Genomic DNA, 20,859 nt, shown 5'->3' on the forward strand with positions numbered 1-20,859 from the left:
ATATTGCAATGAGGCTTACAGTGGTCTCATAGAGGTATTATAGGCAGTGTATCTCAAATATTTTTGAGAGAATAAGTTCAAAAAGATTGAAGTGAGGCTCATACTGTAGGTCTGAGAAGTAAAGGTTGGAGAAAGAATTGCAGATGGTGGTCTATATGAGGAGTGTGGACTACCGTGGATATGGTGAATTATGAGGTTTGGAAGTGAGTCTAGGCGAGGATTTTGAGGAGGGTTTTTTGCTGGTAGGTCTTTGAGATTTATCTTAGCAGCAGTGCCAATTAGGGAAGAAAAGAAAATAGGGGAGCTTCAATATTTGTAACCAAAAATATACAAATAAAACATTTCCATTTTAAGATAAATACTAATAAACTTAGAAGTTGAAATGAAAGATGAATTTTCTGTGAAGCAATATAGGCCAAATGAGACAAAATTGAGAACAAGAGCAAACTCCTTTCATCAGCTGTCCTAACACATATGAAAACACCTTATTTCACACAGAACTGGAGATGAAATACCCACCCTCCTCCAAGGGACAGTTTGAATTGTCTGGAGGCTTTTTTGAGAATGTCTTGGTCCTTTGGCTATCACTATCTGACCTGCACTGTGGAGTGTAAAAAAATATTCATTTTCACAGTTTTGGATGCTGAAAGGTCAAAGACCAAAATCTAGGGTTTGGAGAAGGCCTGCTTCCAGGTTTGTAGATACTGTGTCTTCAGGTGGCAAGGAGCAGAGAAAGAAGCAAAGTATCTCCTAGTTTTTTCTTGGAAAGACCTAAATCCATTCATGAGAGCTACAGCAAATTTCATAGTCAATTTCTGGTGATGATTTTTTGATTTAGCCAGTTTGGCTGCCACAACACATTATCATAAACTGGGTGCTTCTAAAAAACAGAAGCTTTTATCTCACAGTTGCACCCTGAAATAAGGGTGGCAGAGTAGCTGGGTTTTGGGGAAGACCCTCTGTATTGCAAGTAGTCAACTCCTGGTACCCTTACATGTTGGTGAGGCATTTAAAGAAAAGAAATCTGAAAATCTGAAAATCAAAAAAATCTCACATCCTAACAAGCTCCCTTATTAGAATGCTAATACCATTTTTGAGATCTCCATTCTTAAGATCTAATGCCTCCTTAATTGAGGACCCTGTCAGGTCAATTAAATGTGCAAGGGGGTAGGGGTAGGGGTGGCACAAGCATCCAGTCCATAGCAGGGAGAGAACTACTGGCATCTCTAGTAATAGAGAACCAGGGATCAAGATAACATTCCACAATTCATGGGACAACTACTATCACAGAAATTATCTGGTCCCAAATACCAATAGTTCTGAAATAGAGGAACTCTGCTATAGAATAAGGCAAATTTTGTGGTAGATTAGTAAAACAGCAGTACTAAATATATTCATTAAAAAAATTTTACAAAGAAATTTTGTAAAGACATTTATTCAAATGCATAATTTAAAATAGACTTAATCATATGAATGTTTCAATATGTATGTTTCAAAGTTAAGTGAGCTATTTCTATGGATAATTTATTTCCCCAAGTTATGATTAATTGCTTTAATAATTGCCCCATATTATTGAGAATATTTAATTGAATACTTGCTATGGCACATATATTCTCCAACTTATTGGGGTGCAAAGATGACTGATATTGTCTCTAAATGCTAATAAAGCAAAGCACAAATCTCTCAGCATATGCATTATTCTCTTTGCTTTGTTTTGGTTAGACAACTAAAATGAATCCTGCTTCGGCCCTGTAAAATAATTAGGGACTCCTTAGCTGCTGTTTGGGGGCATAATTTACATAATATTTATTCTTTATTTTAATAAAAATGTGTCATTCATATGGGCCTCTAGGTGCAAACAGTGAATAAAAAACAGAAAACAATAACGAACACACAAGCAAGCCTCACATTTCCACCTTTCTCAGGGACCAAATGTTTGTACTAATTAAGGAAAAGCACATTGAGAAGATGTACCTTGCAGTGTGCCCCGAAATGCAATTAGCTTCAAGTTTGCAGAATTGGAAATGAAAGGGAGTTTGAGTCTTACATGCATTTGTGAAAATCTTCCTGACTGTAGTCTTTTGTTTTTCAATTTTCTAACCTATTAGTGAGGCACTAGAATCCTTGGAGCCTCAAATGTCCTATGCTTTATCTTTTTCTACTCAAAATAAGATGTTCAATTTGTAGCAATAGAATCATCACTTTTTGTTAAAAAAGAAAGGAAAAATACATAAAATTTTAGACTGGTTGTTTACATGCACTGAAGAAATCTTGGGTTTAAATGGCTGCACTTAAATTGCCAGCATAATACTTTTACAAGGCTAGGCCTTCTGGGAAACTGAGGAAGCATGAAGGCCCCTCTGATTCTGGCAGTGGAGTCAGAAAAATTTTCAACTTATCCCTCAGAGTAACAGACAAGTGTATTAGCACCGATAAAAAAGGAGAAGGGGAAACACTCTCACGGGAGAGAGTGGATGATCTCAGAGAAGAGAGGGACAGTGATCAAAGGGGTTAATTTCATACACTGTTAAGAGGAAATGGTGAGGACAGTTTAGTTGCTTTTTAACTCCTGAAACACCAATATAGAGCTCTTCTTTATTTTTGGAGGGTGGTGGTGCCTGGGATTCAACTCTGGGGCATTCAACCACTGAGCCACATCTGCAACAGTCCTATTTTGTATTTTATTTAGAGACAGGGTCTTACTGAGTTGCTTAGGACCTTGCTTTTGATGAGTTTGGCTTTGAACTCTCAATCCTCCTGCCTCAGCCTCCCAAGCCACTAGGATTACAGGTGTATGCCTTGCACCCAGCCTATAGCACTTCTTAAGCTTAGAGTTTTTCTGTATTGTGAACTACCACTTAACTTATAACAGGAAAAGAAAGTTCTTGAATTCCCCAGTTGCATTTCCCATGTAATAAATAGATTGAGTAGTGCCGCATCCGGCTAACGGAGCCAAGTCCAGTGAGAGACAGTGGGGTTAACAAATACACAGGACACCAAGGTTCTTCATCCAGGAGGAAGCGTGTGTGCACTTTATTATCAAAGTTTGTTCCCTTATATACTTTCTATAACTGCAGTGGAAATTTAGCCAAAACAGGGGAGGAATAACACCTGCTACTCTTGGGTTACCGTGACCATCCCTTATCAGAAAGCTCCGAGAAGGCCAAGATGTTCCCAAAAAGGCACATATATCTGACGCAGATAAACATGAAACCGCAAGCCTGTGTCACGACCCTGTGAGCTGGCCACTTTGACATGCAGAACAAGGAATTGGGGGCTGGGCCCCAGGGGCCAGGGAAGGCCTGCTATCAGCAAGTCCCCCTCTTTTGTTTTTTGCATGTCAAAGGGAATCAAGTAGCCCCTGTCTTAGGTCGTCCACTGCCCTTACAGTGTTTACCCGTCTCTGGGGAGGCCCCATTCCCCTGTCTTAGGTTGCAGTGCAAGCGTGGAAGTTGCCCGTCACTGGGTACTACAAGATCAGCTCTTGTCCTACATAAACGAACACTTTTCAGTTAGGATGTCATGGCCAGCAGGGCACAACTGCGGATCCCAGTCATCATCTTTGCCAGTGGGATAGCTATGACCAGGGAGCTTTATTTGAGTCAGTTTATTTGAGTCAGTACATTCCCTCATCTTTCCCTCCTTCTCCTAATTTACTATCAAAATTAACCTATATATTTACTTATTGATAAGAATTTGAATGTTTTCTTTATGTAATAACTTTAAAACAACAGAAAACAAATATTATATTTGTTACCTAATTGTTTCAAAAACTTATGATAATACAATTTGCATGCACACATAAGAATATAAAACTGTGATTATATTTTGAAATATCAGCTGTATTAAAAACATCTTTCTAACCTACAATGTTTTAAAAAATAATTGCAGAGAATAAGCTTGCCCATTTACATATGTAATGTAGTTTTTGTAGACAAACGACTCCAGTGTGTTCAATGAATCATCTTGGACATGGATACTTTTTTTATACACTCCTGAAAATGAGCACATAATTTATGATGAGAGAGGAATTAGCAATGCCATATTAATTTTGGATATTATCACAGCAAAAATTAAGACATTTCAAAATAATGGAAGGTCATGTAACAAAATTGAAGAAAAAAAATTGAGATTTTGAATTTAAAATAAAATATGAAGCAACAATCAAATGCATCCAAAGAAGTCAATTTTAAAATACCATCTAATAAAGAATATTATTTTTGACAGACCAAACTTATTTATAGATTATAGATTATTAATGATATACTGCCTCTTTTACTAAGCAGTTAAACACAATACAAACTCATGTGGCAAGCAATTTTTTTTGTGTGCTCATATTTAGAAAGATTATTTTCTGGGTGCATATCTTGTGAAATAAATTGCATAAGCAAATATAGTAAAAGAAATAAAACAATTTTTTTAAAGAAATTAATCTGAGTCATATTTCAAGAGTGTGACTTTTTGAAGAAGCCATGCTGCCATGATATCCCACAGGGTATATATCAATTAAACTTTATGCCAACCATTGATTATAGTTGAGAAAACTTGTAAAACAGCTAATTGGGGAGTAAAATCTCAAAGAAATTTCTTTCACCATTTAAGTGTTGTACATGCAAATATTAAAATGAGACAACTGAAAGAGATCTTCTATACTTTAGGCCATCCATGTTTCCAAATCACTGCAGAAATAGATTTTTATTACATGAACTTTAAGGTAAAGTAGACAGAATGTAATGGACACAATAAGTGCCTCCAAAGACTGAAATTTTGTTATTGAAGTGAAAAATAAATTTCCAGTGGATTAATTATCTTCAGTCTATGCTTACATAATCAAAGGAAAATTGAGTGCCTAATAATGAACTGAGCAATTTGTTTAAAGTCGCTTCTGTTGAAGAAAATATTTGAGTAAAGGTAATCATTATTGATATTGATTGTTTATTATAGTCTTAGCTTGTCTACCTATTTGTTGGACTGGTGAAGTATTAATTTGAATAATGATTTTTCATTATATTTTGACATAATGTATTTTCTAGAAAATACTTTGAAATGTATTTGCTAGAAATTTGAAATTTTGTCCATATGTGATAACAGAGAGCACTGGTGAGTGTAAAAAATTTTAACCAGTATTTATAGGTCAGAGTGACAACTCTCCAAAAAGGTCTACTATGCTGTGATGTGTAAACAGGTCAATTTATCTGCTGGTGAGAAATTATAAAGATTGGCTGTTTGAGTCAGCTTTTTCACTGCTGTGACCCAAAGGCAGGACAATGATTAAAGGAGGAAAAGTTTATTTAGGGCTCACAGTTTTAAAGGTCCTTAGATGACCAAATCTATTCCCTGAGGCTTTAGGTGAGGCTGAAACTTGGAACGGTGTGACTGTGGTAAGCAGCTCAGAACATCACGTTAGGAAGCAGATAGAGAAAGCTCCACTCTTCAGGGACAAAATATACACTGCAGGGGCTGGGGTTGTGGCTCAGTGGTGGAGCACCTGCCTAGCATGTGTGAGGCCCTGGATTCAATCCTCAGCACCACATAAAAATAAACAATACAAAATATATCTTTATATATACATATATACATATATATATATACACACATACATATACATATATACATATATATATACACACACATGTATACACACACACACATATGTATATATACACACAGCAAAATTTCTCCCCAATGACCCACCTCCTCCAGGCACACCCCTTTTATGTACAGTTACCACCAGTTAATCCCTAACAGGAAACTAATGCACTGATTATGTTAAAGATCCCATAACCCAATCATTTCACCTCTAAGCTTACTTGCATTGTTTCATGCCTGAACTTTTGGGGGACAATTTATATCTAACCATTACTTTGGCATATGAGACTTTTCCAATTAAAGGCATCTTAAGGACTGCTGGGCAAATTTGAGCTGACACTAAATTAGCAGCACTTATTCAGTACATAGCTAGTTTACCAGTCCCTCATAAGGAATATCTCATTCATCATGGACTGAGAAACTTCTGAAGTGGCACATAGGGTAAATAGTACTTTATTGCTTATTTTACATAGGATGAAATGAATATATAGTGTTAAAAGGGTGACAGTACTCTACCACAATCATCATAGTACCTTAGCTCTTGCTTGAATTCATCCCAAGGTTTCTCTCTCACAGTGTCTCTCTGGACACATGTAGATATTCTATGAGTGGGATTTTTTTCCTCAGATTCAACCTGGAGTCTAAAAGATGTGTTTTAACCATTGATAATCATATTTCACTTAATTTATTTTTTAACAAAACTATGAATGAAATGACACACCACAGAAATTATAAATTTATTTTTCTTTTCTTCAATATTTAGATATTTTTCAATAAACTAAAAATATTTTCAGTATACACTAGAGAGGGGGAAAAGTCATTTCCTGAATTAATAAAAACTATTACAAATGTGTTAGGAATCTATTTAAAGGATAATATTAAGAATCTATAAATATGTTATATATGTGAAAACATACTTATCTAGATATGTATGACATGATGATTTATTGGCCTGATTATTTCTACCAAAATATTTACAAAGGAATTGAAACATTACTGTGGAATGCCTCAATTACTTTCAGATTTATATGAACACACTCTCCATTACATTTGTTGATTGATTGCTTTATTCATTCAAATAGGAAGTTAAGCAGAATATCTCCGTGGTTACTGGTGAATGACTCACATAGAAGAAAACGACAATTTCATTCAGTTTCCAATGAAACTGTGTACATTGAGCTGGAAATTTTAAAATAAATTTCGGTTACAGATTTATTAGAAAAGACTGGTTCATGCTTGTTGTAGGGAGGGACTTATTCATTCTTTCAGATCCCACTGTGTATACCACATTGGTGGATCTGAACAATAAGTACTTCCAATTTAAGAACTTTCTCAACAAAATAGCATATCTTTTAATGTCTTATCTGGTTATATTGCTTCTAGCTTCAATGTATTACTATCTATTTTGATAGCTATAAACTAAAATTAAAAAAGAAAAACTTAAAACTCCTATTACACATTTTTATATCATTAATCCCAAATAGGTTCTATGTCATTTAGATAAATGTTTACATGGTTTTACATTAGCTAGAAAGCACTGAGAATATTAAATTAATATTGTTATTTGAAAAAAATTCTAAATATTAATATGCAGTTTCAGAAGATTTTAAGATGTGTTTATGAGAGTCCTACCCACATCCTGCATGGGCAGTGGAAATCTGGTTCCCCTCAGTGCAATGGGCTGACTGAGAACTAAAATCTAGGGAAAAACAAAACAAAAAAACAACAACAAAAAACAGAACACAGAAAGTAATTTCAAAAGCGGGTTTGGGACAGGCAAGCTGACCAGACAGATCGCGCTTCTGACAAAATGGAGCCCACGTCTGCTTTATTTATATTGGGAGACATCAAAGAGATTCTATAGTGTTCTTTTCCGAAACAGATTAAAGGTGGGCTGTTTAGTTCCCTTACGGGTTATGCCCATTTCTGGTGCTACTATGAGGAACCTTTCTAGCAGAGAGGAGGGAAAGGTCACATGCATTGGGTGATTTGTAAACAAAGGAGAACCACAGGAAGTTTCCACTGCCAGGCCTCTTCCTCCCTGGCTTCCATGCCTAGAGGAGGTCTTTATGTATTTCACAGATGACTTCCACATGAGAGTTTATAAAACAAATGAATTTATTATGAAAGTTAAACTATTAATATATTTAAATGATTTGTTTACTATACAATTTTATAGTCTTATGACATTTCTTAATTCTAAATCATGAGCATTAACTAATTCTACATTTGATGACCAAAATAGTTTTAAAGAGTTGCTTTTCTCTCACATTTCATTCAGCTGATTTCTGAATGTTTATTTCCATGGCTGGGCAGGAATCCAAGGGTAGTTAAGCAGAACAGTACAGTGCTACTTCAGTCAGAATTCAATTGCACCTGCTTGAGTTTGACTCTGTAGTTCAAACACCCTCTGATATCTAGCCCTTGTGTTGTTGATTTCCCAAGAGAGCTAGATCACATACAAAACAAGAGGTAAATAACATGAGTCTGAGGACACATGCCCAGCATGACTCCTAACATTTTCTACTAGGTAAACATAGATTCTAGTTTCCTAAAATCCAAATAAAAAATTATTACAGCCAAAGGTATTTAACCACTAATGTTAGAGCTTATGTTAGAAGCCCAGAGTGAGGTTTCTGAGAAAATTGCTCAGGAAAAAAAAAAGAAAAGAACACTATATATTTTCAGATTCTTCATTTAGCTTATAAATAAAAGACATCCCCATTTTTCTAGACTTATAAATCTGAAGTAATCACGCTCCTCAAATAATGGGTCTTTTGCCCTATTTCATAGGAGTGCATTAGTAGAAACTTAATCTGAGTTTGATAGTCTGGAGGAAAATACAAGTTCGAATAATTTGTGTCAATTTTAGTTTTTGATATTCAAATAGAAACATTTTCTTAGAGTAACCAAAAATGACAGCAATGTCCAAAAATAGACATTATAGATAGATTAATGGCAACAAACTTTAACTGATAAAATAGCTAGAATGCTAACTGATTATGTTTTGAAGGATGTTGTCCTTTACATGTGACAAGAAATATCCAGAGCTATTCGGCCCTCATCCTTAGCATCAAGCCCCTGAGGAAGAAGTACTGTCAGGTTTCTTTGTGATGTGAACTCAAGTCAAAGAAAATAAAAACGGCTTCAGTGCAGCACACGCCTTCATACTCTGGGAAAGCCCAATGACATGCAGGGTTCCTACTACACTGATTCATCTGGATTTAAAATCTCTGAATAAGGTTTTCTTTATACTTATTATTTTATTTGTTTAAATTATTTTTACATGGTAACTTCTTCAATTAATATATACTTCTGGTTTGAAAAAATAAATATACAATGGTCCTTTATTTTGTTTTCATTACCAAATTTTAAGTGATAAATTTTGTCACTTAGTAGGTGTAATTATTACTAAATGTGTCTAAATTTCTTTGGGTGTTCTTTGGTTTGTCGTTTCAGCCTATTGGCTTCTGTTAATAACTTTTGCCATGTTTGTGCATGTGTACCCACATGTTGTTAGAAGATTTTACTCCTTAGCAGTAGCTTCTATGGACCCTATTGGCACATTATACCTCTGAGAGGCACAGAGTTTTATTAAAGCTATACTTATACGCTTATACTGTTTTAGAAAGTATAATGAATTTTGTAGTACTTCCATTACCATACTCACCTATTCTAGATTTCCAAACAACTTTTATATTTTTCTCATGATAAAATGGAATTAGAGTCCATGTTATTTTCAATGGGCAGTTACTAAATTTCTACTTTGGAACCCAATTATTTTCATCTTCGAATGAGTTTGAACATGTTAGATAGTCTCCTCTCAAAATAACCATTCCCTGTAGTAGTATAGTCAATTCTTCATGTTTTCCTTCTAGAAAAGAACAGATTGTCAAACTTACTTTGTGGATAACTCAGTGCACCTTTTTAGTGACTTCCATTCGGAAAGTGATTCAAGTAAATTGTCATGCCTCATGGGCTTTACATGTTCACATTCAATAAACTCTCAAATCTGCTGTAATAAAACTCAAATTCTTTGACAGTTTATTGAGATTTATGCTTCTTAAGTTAAGCAGTAGATTTATGTTGTCAAATCTGATCAACATTTACTAACCTCAGTTGGCTCCTTAACAGAATTTACCACATCTGTCCACTCCTTCTTTGAAACATTCATTTTTCCTGGCTCTAGTGTCCCTTTAGGGTCCCTTCCTCCTTCTTTGGGATGCCCCTTTCCTGTTGCGGCAATCTTTTTCTTACACAGAATTTGGGTTGCTTTCGTCTCAAAAGGGTCTCAGGATTTTCTTATCTCCTTACAATTTTCTTCCAAATAGTATCATACTGTTCCAATTACCTTAAGTCTATGCTAATTTGTATCAACTTTATATTTCCTGTTCAGAAAACACATTTGAAATCCACCCACTTATTTGATCTCTGTTTTTCTTTCCATGTGTTAACCTAGTTGGCATCATAGTCATACCATATCAAAGCAATTAATTTCTCCAAAATTGCTTTACCTTAATTCAATTTTGTCTACCTCGTAAATAGGCCTATCCATTTTTGCATGGTAAAACAAGCACTCAGTCACCCACATATACATGCAAACAAGACACCTGCAAGTTCTCCCCTTCACTAATGCCACTCCAGAAAGTGTTTTACAGGCTGTCTCTAATACATAGCAATGTTTAAGGCACTTCTTTCCATTTATATTTTTCTCACTTCATTCAAGATGATTACATTTTTCTTGTTTTTAATTTTCCCAATACAAGGTTGAACGTAGCCACTGTGATTTTTTCAAAAACATAAATCAGTCTTTCCTTTCTTTTTAACATTTCTTCTCTTTGCTTGTACAGAGAAAGACTCTTTACCACAAGCTATAGGGCTTGCTTGTTCTAACGCCTGGGCATCCATATCTTTTGCTCTGTATAGTTGCATTGATATACATCAGTGTTTGTATTTATTTATTTATTTATAATTCTGCAATCAAGTCAAACTATTAACTTAATTTTGATCTTTTTTACTTTCTCCCCTCTATTTCTAATGCTCTTTTTCTAAATCTTTCCACAAATCCTTTCATTTTTATACTTTCTGTCTAAATAAAACTTAAGCTGTGATTAAGGAAAAGGGAAGAGGTATTAGGTTTTAGGAGAGAAAAGACCATTTATGTACTTAAATAATTTTAGAAGCAGTCTAGAAATTTTCTAGAATAAATAGTAATTATTTACTATATTTTTATTATGCATGTTAATTAGATATCAATGAATAAATAAAACAGACTCAGAGATGTAAAAATGTCTATTACAACTATCATAGATGTGTCTGTGAATTACCATGAACAGTGGTAGCCTTTGCTTGCCAGCTCTGCCAATCTATGGTGCACTCATTCTTGCATCTTGACACTTTCTAGGGTGCTCTGCTCTAGGCTCGAGAAGTTGACCTACAACAACATTATGACTCTATCTACTGCTGGGATGAGCACAATAGCCCAGGCAGAGTTTTCTTATGAAAGTGGCAGGGCACAACAGGAAACCAGAACACCATCACTTTCAGCTCATTCTATTTCCAGAGAAAGCTGAAGACCAAACCTTGAATGAGAAAATCCTGCAAGATTATATAAATAGGAGTGGGACAACTTGTGGCCCCTAGTTCACAAATTCCTCCTTGAAATATTTTTTTCTTGTATTAAATAAAGATTCAATCAAAGTGTTGTACATATTATGGTAATAACTATAGACATGTTGTTTTGCATTTTATATTCATCTCCAAATTTCAACTATAATGAAATACCAAGAAAAAATTCCCTCTGACATCTGCTTCAACCTTAAAATTCTTTGTATATATAGCAAAAAGAATTTTTACTTTTGTATTTTATCTTCCAACATACTACAGAACTACAAAAGCATTTTTCTCTTATAAATCACTGTGTTTCTATTATCTACTCTTATTCATAGAATTTAGCAAATATTTTTGAAAATAACTTGTGGTATAATAGCCTAAGTTTTAAAGACTAAGAGATAAAATAATTGTGTGTTCTATAATAAAATAAAGTTTCTATGTAAATATTCAGCCAAATATGGAGATTAAACATACAGCTATATTTTTAATGTATTTGATTTAATACCTCCCTTTTTTCAGTGTGGTTTCTCTCTATTATAGCTTCAAGGAAAAATGAAGGATTACATTTTGTTTTTCCTCCAGGTACTTCATCAATTACAAGGCCGAAGATGACAGATTTTTCAACATTGATGCCAATACTGGAACCATTAAGACATCGAAGGTTCTTGACAGAGAAGAAACACCATGGTACAACATCACAGTTGCTGCTTCAGAAAATGGTAAACTGCTCTTTATGCACCATAGGAAAAGATGTCACTTGAACACCAAGTATCATACAGAGCTTTCCTTGAGAGTGGGTTTCCCATCTTTTTTTTTTTTTTTTTTTTTTTTTTTCCCACCGCTATGAGAACCTAGCAGAAGATACAGGATGTTACACTTGTTTACTTAGTATTGGATGAGGTGAGGAAACTCTTTACTTTTTTCTTTATTCCTAGGACAGCCCTTATCCTTGAGTGGCAAGTGTTTGATTCTCCTGCCAATTGTGAGAATTGTTTTCTCTTATATTTATGCATTACTTAAGCCATTGAGAAAAATACTTCATATGTGGCAGTTTCAGAAAAAAAGAAAATTTAATAAAAGCACTTGAATAATTTTGTCAATATGAAACTCCAATATAAGCTCCAATTAGCTTTTATAATACTTAACGTAAAAGAATAACTCATGGAATTTCAATAACAATCCTCAGACCTCTTTAAGAAAAACATTGAGAGAAAGCTTAGCAAGACACTTGTGGCTTCCCTTTTCCAGAGTATTGCATTGTGATAAACATCTAAGTCTAGGAGAATACAAGCCTAAATATCAATCATTATAAATAAATTGAAAACTTTGGGTATGACTGTGTTACAATGACATTAGAATAAAACTCTTATAAAATGATTTATGATCATAAGAATATAGATTTTTTTCATGTATGAGGGAATAAACAAATACCAAATTCCTACAATTTGAAATTGTATACAAAAATTATATAAAGCTTTCGGGGATGGGGATGTGGCTCAAGTGGTAGTGCACTCACCTGAAATGCGCAGGGCGCTGGGTTCCATCCTCAGCACCACATAAAAATAAAGATGTTGTGTCCACTGAAAAAAAACTAAAAAATAAATATTAAAATATTCTCTCTCTGTCTCTCTAAAAAATTATATAAAGCTTTAAAAATATTTCTATGGTTTCATGACAGAACCATAGATATGCTGGGTATTAGGAATATGTCATACTCAGGATATAGGACATTAAATATTTTTCACAGATTCATTTAGATATAATTCATATTGTTATAGTTAAAGCTTGGTCCCAGGGTTTCATAAACTGACTTCCAGACCACTCACGTATAATCGAATCAAGCCTTTATTGAAGCACACCGGTGGCGGCTGACCAGAACATAAAGCTGTTCCCCTGATCAGCCCCGAACAATTGCAGGGGCTCTCCTTATAAGCCTGAAAACCGCAAAAGGGATGTTCAGGGGGTCTAGCCAATGCAAGCAAGCCAGGTTACCGAAGCGAGAGAGTGTAGTCAAGTGGTGGGAAGCATAACCAATTACAGTTAGCCCAGTCACCCCAGTTACAGAAACAGAGCCCCGTTACCCTAGTTACAGAAACAATGCCCCATTAGGTAGTTTTGTATTCTTAAAGGTTTCTATAGCAAAGGGAAAAGAACATCTTGCTCCAGTCATGATTCTTCTACTTGGCATGGTTGTTTTACAGGATGAAGTCATAAAACAAAATGGAGTTACATTTGCTCCTACTATCACAATATAATATAAATTCATTCATTCTTCAAATGCTATACTTCAGTAGCTTCCAGTATATCACAAAGGTGTACCTTCTTTGCCACAATAAATTTTAGAATACTTTTTGGTTCTCCAAATCAATATTCTGCACCCCTTAGCCATCCAACTCAGACTCCCCCAATCCCACAAAGCCATTAATCAACTATTAGTTTCTATAGATTGGCCTATTATTGGTATTTTTATGAAATAATTATACAATATGTATGTGATAATTTATGGCTGGTTTTACTTAATTTCAGTGTTTACCCATGTTGTCATGTTGTGCTCCGTCATCAAAGCTTCATCCTTTTGTATTACCAAAAAATCATTTCTTTCTTTGGATATAATACATTTTATTTGTTCATTCATTATGTGATAGAATTTTGTGTTGTTTTTAATTTTTACATTGTATGATTGATGCTGCTATGAGCATTAGTGTGAGATTATTTGAAGTGGACATGTCTTCATTTCTCTTGGGTACATAGTGAGGAGTGGGATTGCTTTGTCCTACGATAACTTGAAGTTTAAACATTGGATGAATGGCCAGCCTTTCCTCAAGTGTCCACACAATTTGTACATTACACAAAACAGTGTGATCCCAACTTCATAAAATCACCTAAACTTTTTATTATCTGTCCTTTTATTATAGCCACTTGTTATTATCAAGGTAAACCTTGCTGTGTTTTTCAATTATTGTATTGCCCTTTGTTTCATAAAAATCAATGATTAGGCTTCTCCAATGTTTTACATTTTACCTGCACTTTTCATATATATATGAAAGTAATATATATATATATGTATTACTTTTTGCACTTGCAAAATCAGCTCAAGTGATTTCCATTTAGATTTTTTTAACACAATTTTAAAAGCAAGCATTTACTAATTACTTTTCAATAGGTGTTACTAATTACTTTTCATTGGGTTCCTTTGTTTTCACTTTAAATAATATTTATCTAAAGTAACCATATTAGGTGGGCAATTTTGTGTCCTTTGGGACCCAAGGGCAATTAATGACTATTACATAATGATTCATTAAAAATCAGTTGAAAAAAATAAGGAATGAATAGGTAAACATGTCCAGGAAATAGTGATGAAAACATTGAAAATATCTTACAGGGAAGAGAAAAAAACTCCAGTGGTAATTAGATCAATAACCATACTTCACATTAATTCTCATTCACTACCTAAGCCCAAATAATATTTGCATCAAGTGGAAACAAATTTATAAAATATACATTAATTTATCTGTAGCATGAAACTATATATTGACATCATTTCTAAAATAAATGCCTGTTTCTTACTAAAGTAATATCCTAATTATATATTCAGGAAACTTTTTAAAATATTGCTAACATCTTATGAGAACTGAGTTATTACATATCTACTAAGTAAAACAGTATACTAAATTGTAATTTTCTGAATTTTATCAGTGGCAAAAAAAATGCCTTAGAGAACAAATCAATGAGCACTTCTAAAATATAATTTAATCATAATCATAAACTAGTATATAAAAAATAAGCACTAGTTAAACTTTTATCGTTGTGTTGGGAGATTGCTTTAGAAAAGTGTACATTCATGCACTTACTGCTTGGCCTAATTACCTGCTAACACTGGTGGGTAATCTCTTTTGTACAATTGTTTATAAACCTTAACTTCAACATCAGCCATGCTATCAAAGTATTTTCTGGTGTATTTTGCTTTGACAAATCTAGTTGCCACTTTTTCAAATTGGATTTTTAAAAATCTTTGTAATGTAATAGTTTCTGAAAGGCTGAGTGTTCTGTGGAATTGTTTTTAGTACTTACTGTTTGCAAATACATTTTCAGTCTACCTAGGGGTTTGTGCAAATAAGAGAAATGTGCACCCTCTGTGCAGAAGAGGGAATGTGCCAGTATTTAAGAGGGCAGGAGAGCAAAGCACTCGTGTGCAAAGCAAAGAACTTTCCTGTGTCACATGTATTGCGTGGTACTGAAGGGTGGTAAAATTGAAAAGCACACAACCATTCAGGTAGAGCTGGATGCATTCCAGCTGCTAATTATGTCATCATTGTCTCTGACATCTTCCACCCTGTAGTTCTACATCAGAGAGATTGTTCAGCTGCTTTGCCACAGGTAAAGATAGAAATGTGTGCCTGGACTGTATTTTTACCTGCTGTTGCTAAACAGCACTATTAACTTATATGGATACCTTTACAGACATATGATTTTAACTAATCTTTGTGAAACAGAGGTGACTTCAGTAAGTAAATTGAGACCCATAAAATATATGAACCTAAATATTCAACTTTCTAAAGCCATGTTAATTCCAGTATTTTCAACTGGAAAAGCTGACCCTCTTTAAGCCCAAGCATAAATCAGGTATTTTAGCTATCTCAGGTACACTTTATTGTTTACTTTTGAAATTCATATTGTGATGTAAGTTTATTTTCACAATTGTAAAGACGACACAATAATATAAATTCAATAAGTAAGCTGTGGTTAGGGAGCTAGATGGAAATACATCGTATTACCATCACATGTCACGATCTTGGGGAACAGTACTTTCCAAATAAATACCTTGAGAACAATTCCATTTTAAATAATTTTATACTCTTTTATCTACCCTACAGCACGATCATTTGATAGCTTACATGACTTTTCTTTTGTTGTGTAACAGAAAAAGGCAACAATTCTGTAGGAAAGAAGTCCAGGTAGATTCAACTGGGTTCTCTGGCTAAAGTCTTACAATACTGAAGTCATGTGTCAACCAGGATAACCTCTTCTCTGGTTGCTCTGGAACAGATCTGATTTCAGTCTCATTTTTCTTCTTGGTAAATCTACTTCCCTGATATATATATATATATATATATATAAAATAAGCACTAGTTAACGCTCCACTTCCATGCTCCACTTCCATGCTGGTTTTCAACTGGGGCAGTAACTTCCACCTAGAGGAGGTCTATGTTCCTTCTCCTCTGACCCTCACCTTCTACAAACAAGCATGTGTTCTTCTCATGTTTTAAATTTCTTTCTTCTGTGACTAGGTGGAAAATCTCTTCATTTGCAGTCAGTTTGCTTAATTGGCTCAGGTTCACCCATGTAATAATTTATATATTGACTCGGAGCCTTAATTATATCTGTACCATCATTCCATGACAGTATCCTGATTAGAGTTGGACTGGTAACAAAGGAACAGAATATTTTGCTACAATCTTTAGAATTCTACATGATATATTCTTATATAATATATCACAAAAAATGAAGAGGGGGGCCAGGTGCAGCAGCACACACCTATAATCTGAGCAAATCAGAAGGTTAAGTCAGTAACATCATAAATTTAAGGCCAGCTTTGGCAATTTAGCAAGGTCCTAAGCAACTTAGTGAGACCTTGTCCCAAATTTAATAAATAAATAAATAAATAAATAAATAAATAAGGTCTGGAGATGTGGGTTAATGATTAAATGCCCCTGGGATCAATCTCCAGTACAAAAGAAACAAAACTAAAGAGGGGTTATTCTTATTGAATAATAAACTTTCCTTCAAAGGTACATACTATGACTCAATTTTCCTTTCATGCACTCTCTTGTGTGGTGCATAAATTTATCCTTACTGTACTTTAGACCATACTGGAATGATTATCAATGACTATCCAATAGCCAAGTTCAATATCCTCCCCTGATTTCTTTGTGACATTTTACTAGGTGAATGATTCTTTGTTTATTCGGAATTTTCTCTTTCCTTATCTACCATTGTACATAGCACTTTGATTTGGTACAGTTTAAAATCTGTATCTTAAAATATATTAATTAACTCAGAATATATTAATAAACAATGTTTGCCAGACTATATGATATTTTAGGGAAAATAAAAGACATGCTTTTTTTCAAATTTACCATTTCTTTTCAGATAAACTTTTTATATTATGCATGTACAAATCTTAAACATAACATTCAAAGTCCTATATATACCTATGACTGCAATTCCAAATCCTATTAGGATATGTAAGAGAGCCATCACCCAGAAAGTTTCCTCATGATTCTTCACAATATTATATTCACATATATTCAGAGATCTGAGTTCTCTATTCTGTTCCATTTATCACTTTATTTTTTTGCCAGTATAATATAAATTTGATATACCTTTATTGTATGTTTTAATATGTGGAGAGAGATAATTTTTGCCTCTGAAGACTATAAGATTCTTATGCAGAAGACAAAGTAAGCAGAGCATTGCATTATGGCTTTGACAGCACTTTATGGCTACAGAAACATAAAACTGGTATGTTAATCTCTCTAGGAAGATCTGCAAAGATTTCATAGATAGGATAGTGCATGGATTCTGACTGGAGGTGAAGGATGCGTAATCGTGTGTATGCATATTTTTCTGTTTCCAGATGTATCTATGTATTTACAGCATGCAGTTTTAGCATATGAATTTGGGTGTATATATACAAATGTGTGCACAAAAAATTGGGACTGCTTGTGTGTATGAATGTATGCATATGCATTAAGAGAGAGAGAGAAAGACACAAAGAGAAAGAGGAAGCATAGATTTATTACAAAGTCTTTTCTCACATTAATATGGAAGTTAGCAATTGCAAAACCTGCAGTTTTCAACATCCCCAGTCTCAAGCTAACAGCTGGCATGCCTTTGTAGCACCAGGAGTTGAGGGTTCAGCTTGAATGGCATTAGTCAGGAAATTTATCTTTTATGTGGGAGTAAGAATTTCTGCTTTTTAAAGCCTCACCTATTTGGATGAGGCCCACCAGCACTCAGGAAAGCAATCAGCTTTAATCAGTTTACCAACTTCAATGTCAATCTCATCCATGTACTCTCTTGCAGAAATTCCCAGAATAATGTGTGACCAAATATCTGAAAACCTCATGATCTGATAAGTGGACATATAATATTATCCATTGCAAAAACATCTATTTTGTCATTGCTCTAGTTTTTAAATTATTTTTTGCAATTTTTGGATTTTAACTTAGACTGCTTACTATAACTTTTAAAGATTTTGAGTGGCATACAATCCACTCTGCCCATGTCAGCATACAGAAATTCAGTCATCTTAGAGAAGGGTCTCAGAATTTTAAATTACAAATCAGTGGTTCTCCAAGTGTGGTCTTTGGCAACTCAGTAAGGCGAATCCTCAGGTTCCATCCAGGCCTGATGAATCAGAATCTCTATGGCTGTGGCTTCGCAGTACCAGTATTATCAAGCTTTCCTGTGATTCTCTTGCATGTCAGAGTTTAAGGCCATTGCATATGTGATTCTAATGTGAAGCTAGGTTAATAAACCTGTGTTCAACGAATATTTGATTTATACTGCAGCTGTATTTACTACTAATCCCATGGACTCCCCCTCCTCCTACAAATGCATTCCAATTAGCTAAGAAATAAACTCAAAGCAGGACAAGTATAACTTTGATAACACAACGCAGAATTCTCTGCTCTAAGTTAATCCTCTGTACAAATGTGTATCATTGTTGTATTCATAGAACCCCACAAGGACATGTTTTTGCAGCAAGTCATAATCCTTGCATTTCTCAATGTCTTCGTTTTATTTTGTCTTCCTTTATCATAGTTTACCTTTAGGAACTATTTCAAATGTCACAACATCTTTGAATTTTTTCTCAATTTCTTAAGCCAGTCTCCCAGCTGTCCCCTTCTACAGTCTGACTTTCTGCATGCATTACTTATAGCAAGTTCTTATTACAATTGATTTTATATTTTTTAATCTTTATTTCATTATAACAATCTCAAATTTAGGCCTGGAGTCTTATTTTTCTTCATCATATCATTTCCAAATGCTTAGTAAATTTTTTGGCCCATAGAACGTGGTTAATTAAATGTTGTTAAGTACATGGGTATTCTCTACTCCTCATCCCTCCACCTAAGTAACTGTCTAACAAATTTTTCACTCTCTATATAACTCAATGACCACTAAATTATACATTTCCATTTTACCTAAAACAACTTCTTTTTTCTTTTTTTTTTTTGTGTGTGTACTAAATGTGAGAACTTTTACCACCTGATTGATTTATCAAAATGCAGCTATCATTTATTGTTTGCAGGACAGAAGTACTTCTAAAGAAGCTATAGTTAGGGAGAGGCTAATTTTTCATTCTTTTCTTGAATCAGAAAGATCTTTCTGTCACTAGTAATCATATTCTAAACAGCGGCAGTGATTTCATGTGTGCATAGTAATATGAATGGTTGCCTCAACTCACGGTTGCATTTTCTCTTATACATCCCATGTACAAAACTAAGTCCAAGGACTAGAAAACAGCATTTATATATTCCTTGTTTATCAACTCTATTTTTTCCTCAGTTTTTATGAAAATATTTTGATGCTAATTGATGCTTTTTTCATAGTACAAATGGAATACAACCCAAAGAAACTTATATTGCTCATATCAATGATCAAGGTAATAAAATACTGGTCTGAAAATTTCGTATACATGTATATGCATCAATGTGTTCCTTATACATCTGCATAGAAAAATGTACTTCAAATATAGTGACTCAAAATAACAATCCACAAATATGGTTCACAGTTTCTGTGGGTCAGTCATAAGGGCAAGGGATAAGTGGTGATCCAGATTCAGGGTAACCCATGGTGTTGCCATAAATGTTTTGGTTGGGCTTCAGTCACTTCAAGGTGATTCAGCCTTGAGGATACAGCTTCTACAAGTCTACATCATCCCTGTCAACATTGCAGAGAAATTCAGTTCTTCACCTCATAGACTTCTCCATAGGACCGCTGGAGTACACTGACATCAAGGTAGCTGGTGAATCAGTAAGAGTTATCCCAGGATGACTAATATGGAGACAGCCATCTTCTGTATGACCAAGGCTCAGAAATTGCACATTGTTACTTCTGCAATATTTTATTTTTTAAAAATGAGCCAATTCTATTACAGGTAGCAAGTGAATATACAAGTACATGAATTCCTGGATGTAAACTTTGGAGCCATCTTGTAGGTACCTGCCAAAATTTCTTTGTTGTAAGTAATAATAACACAGAGAAAAATATTATTCAATTTGCTCTTGGATAAACAATGTTTCATTGACTCATTTATCTATAAAATTCATAGTTGGCTTTGGATTTGCTTTGATCAGATCTCTGTTTCATTTCTCTGTGATCTTCCCATTTTTGCCTTGCTTTTTGTGTGATCTTTTACCTTAGTATTACTGTCTTATGGTGACCAGTAACAAGCACTGTGCTAACTGGTAACTTAGTAACAATACAAGTGCCATCTTAAAATCAGGATGCATGCATCCTCATTCAAGTCCTGTGGAAATTGCCACTACAGATAGCAATTAAAAATGTCATTGTTATTAGGTCATTTTGGAACTTTATTCTCTGTCCTTAAAAATCTGTATACTTAACTGGAATGTGTTGAATTGACTA

At 34.3% G+C, this 20,859-nt stretch overlaps 1 protein-coding gene across 3 annotated transcripts in view; it reads left to right on the plus strand.

Moving 5' to 3' along the window:
* Window positions 1-20,859, plus strand: part of Cdh18 (cadherin 18) — a 307,953-nt gene that overhangs the window by 241,135 nt on the left and 45,959 nt on the right. For all 3 annotated transcript variants that reach the window (XM_026393607.2, XM_026393608.2, XM_026393609.2), the window contains exon 7: window positions 11,785-11,921. In XM_026393607.2, coding sequence (XP_026249392.2) covers window positions 11,785-11,921 — 137 coding nt within the window. The remainder of the gene's footprint in view (window positions 1-11,784; window positions 11,922-20,859) is intronic.

This window comes from Urocitellus parryii, chromosome 1 (assembly GCF_045843805.1).
Source record: "Urocitellus parryii isolate mUroPar1 chromosome 1, mUroPar1.hap1, whole genome shotgun sequence".
In the NCBI taxonomy this organism is placed as follows: Eukaryota; Metazoa; Chordata; class Mammalia; order Rodentia; family Sciuridae; genus Urocitellus; species Urocitellus parryii.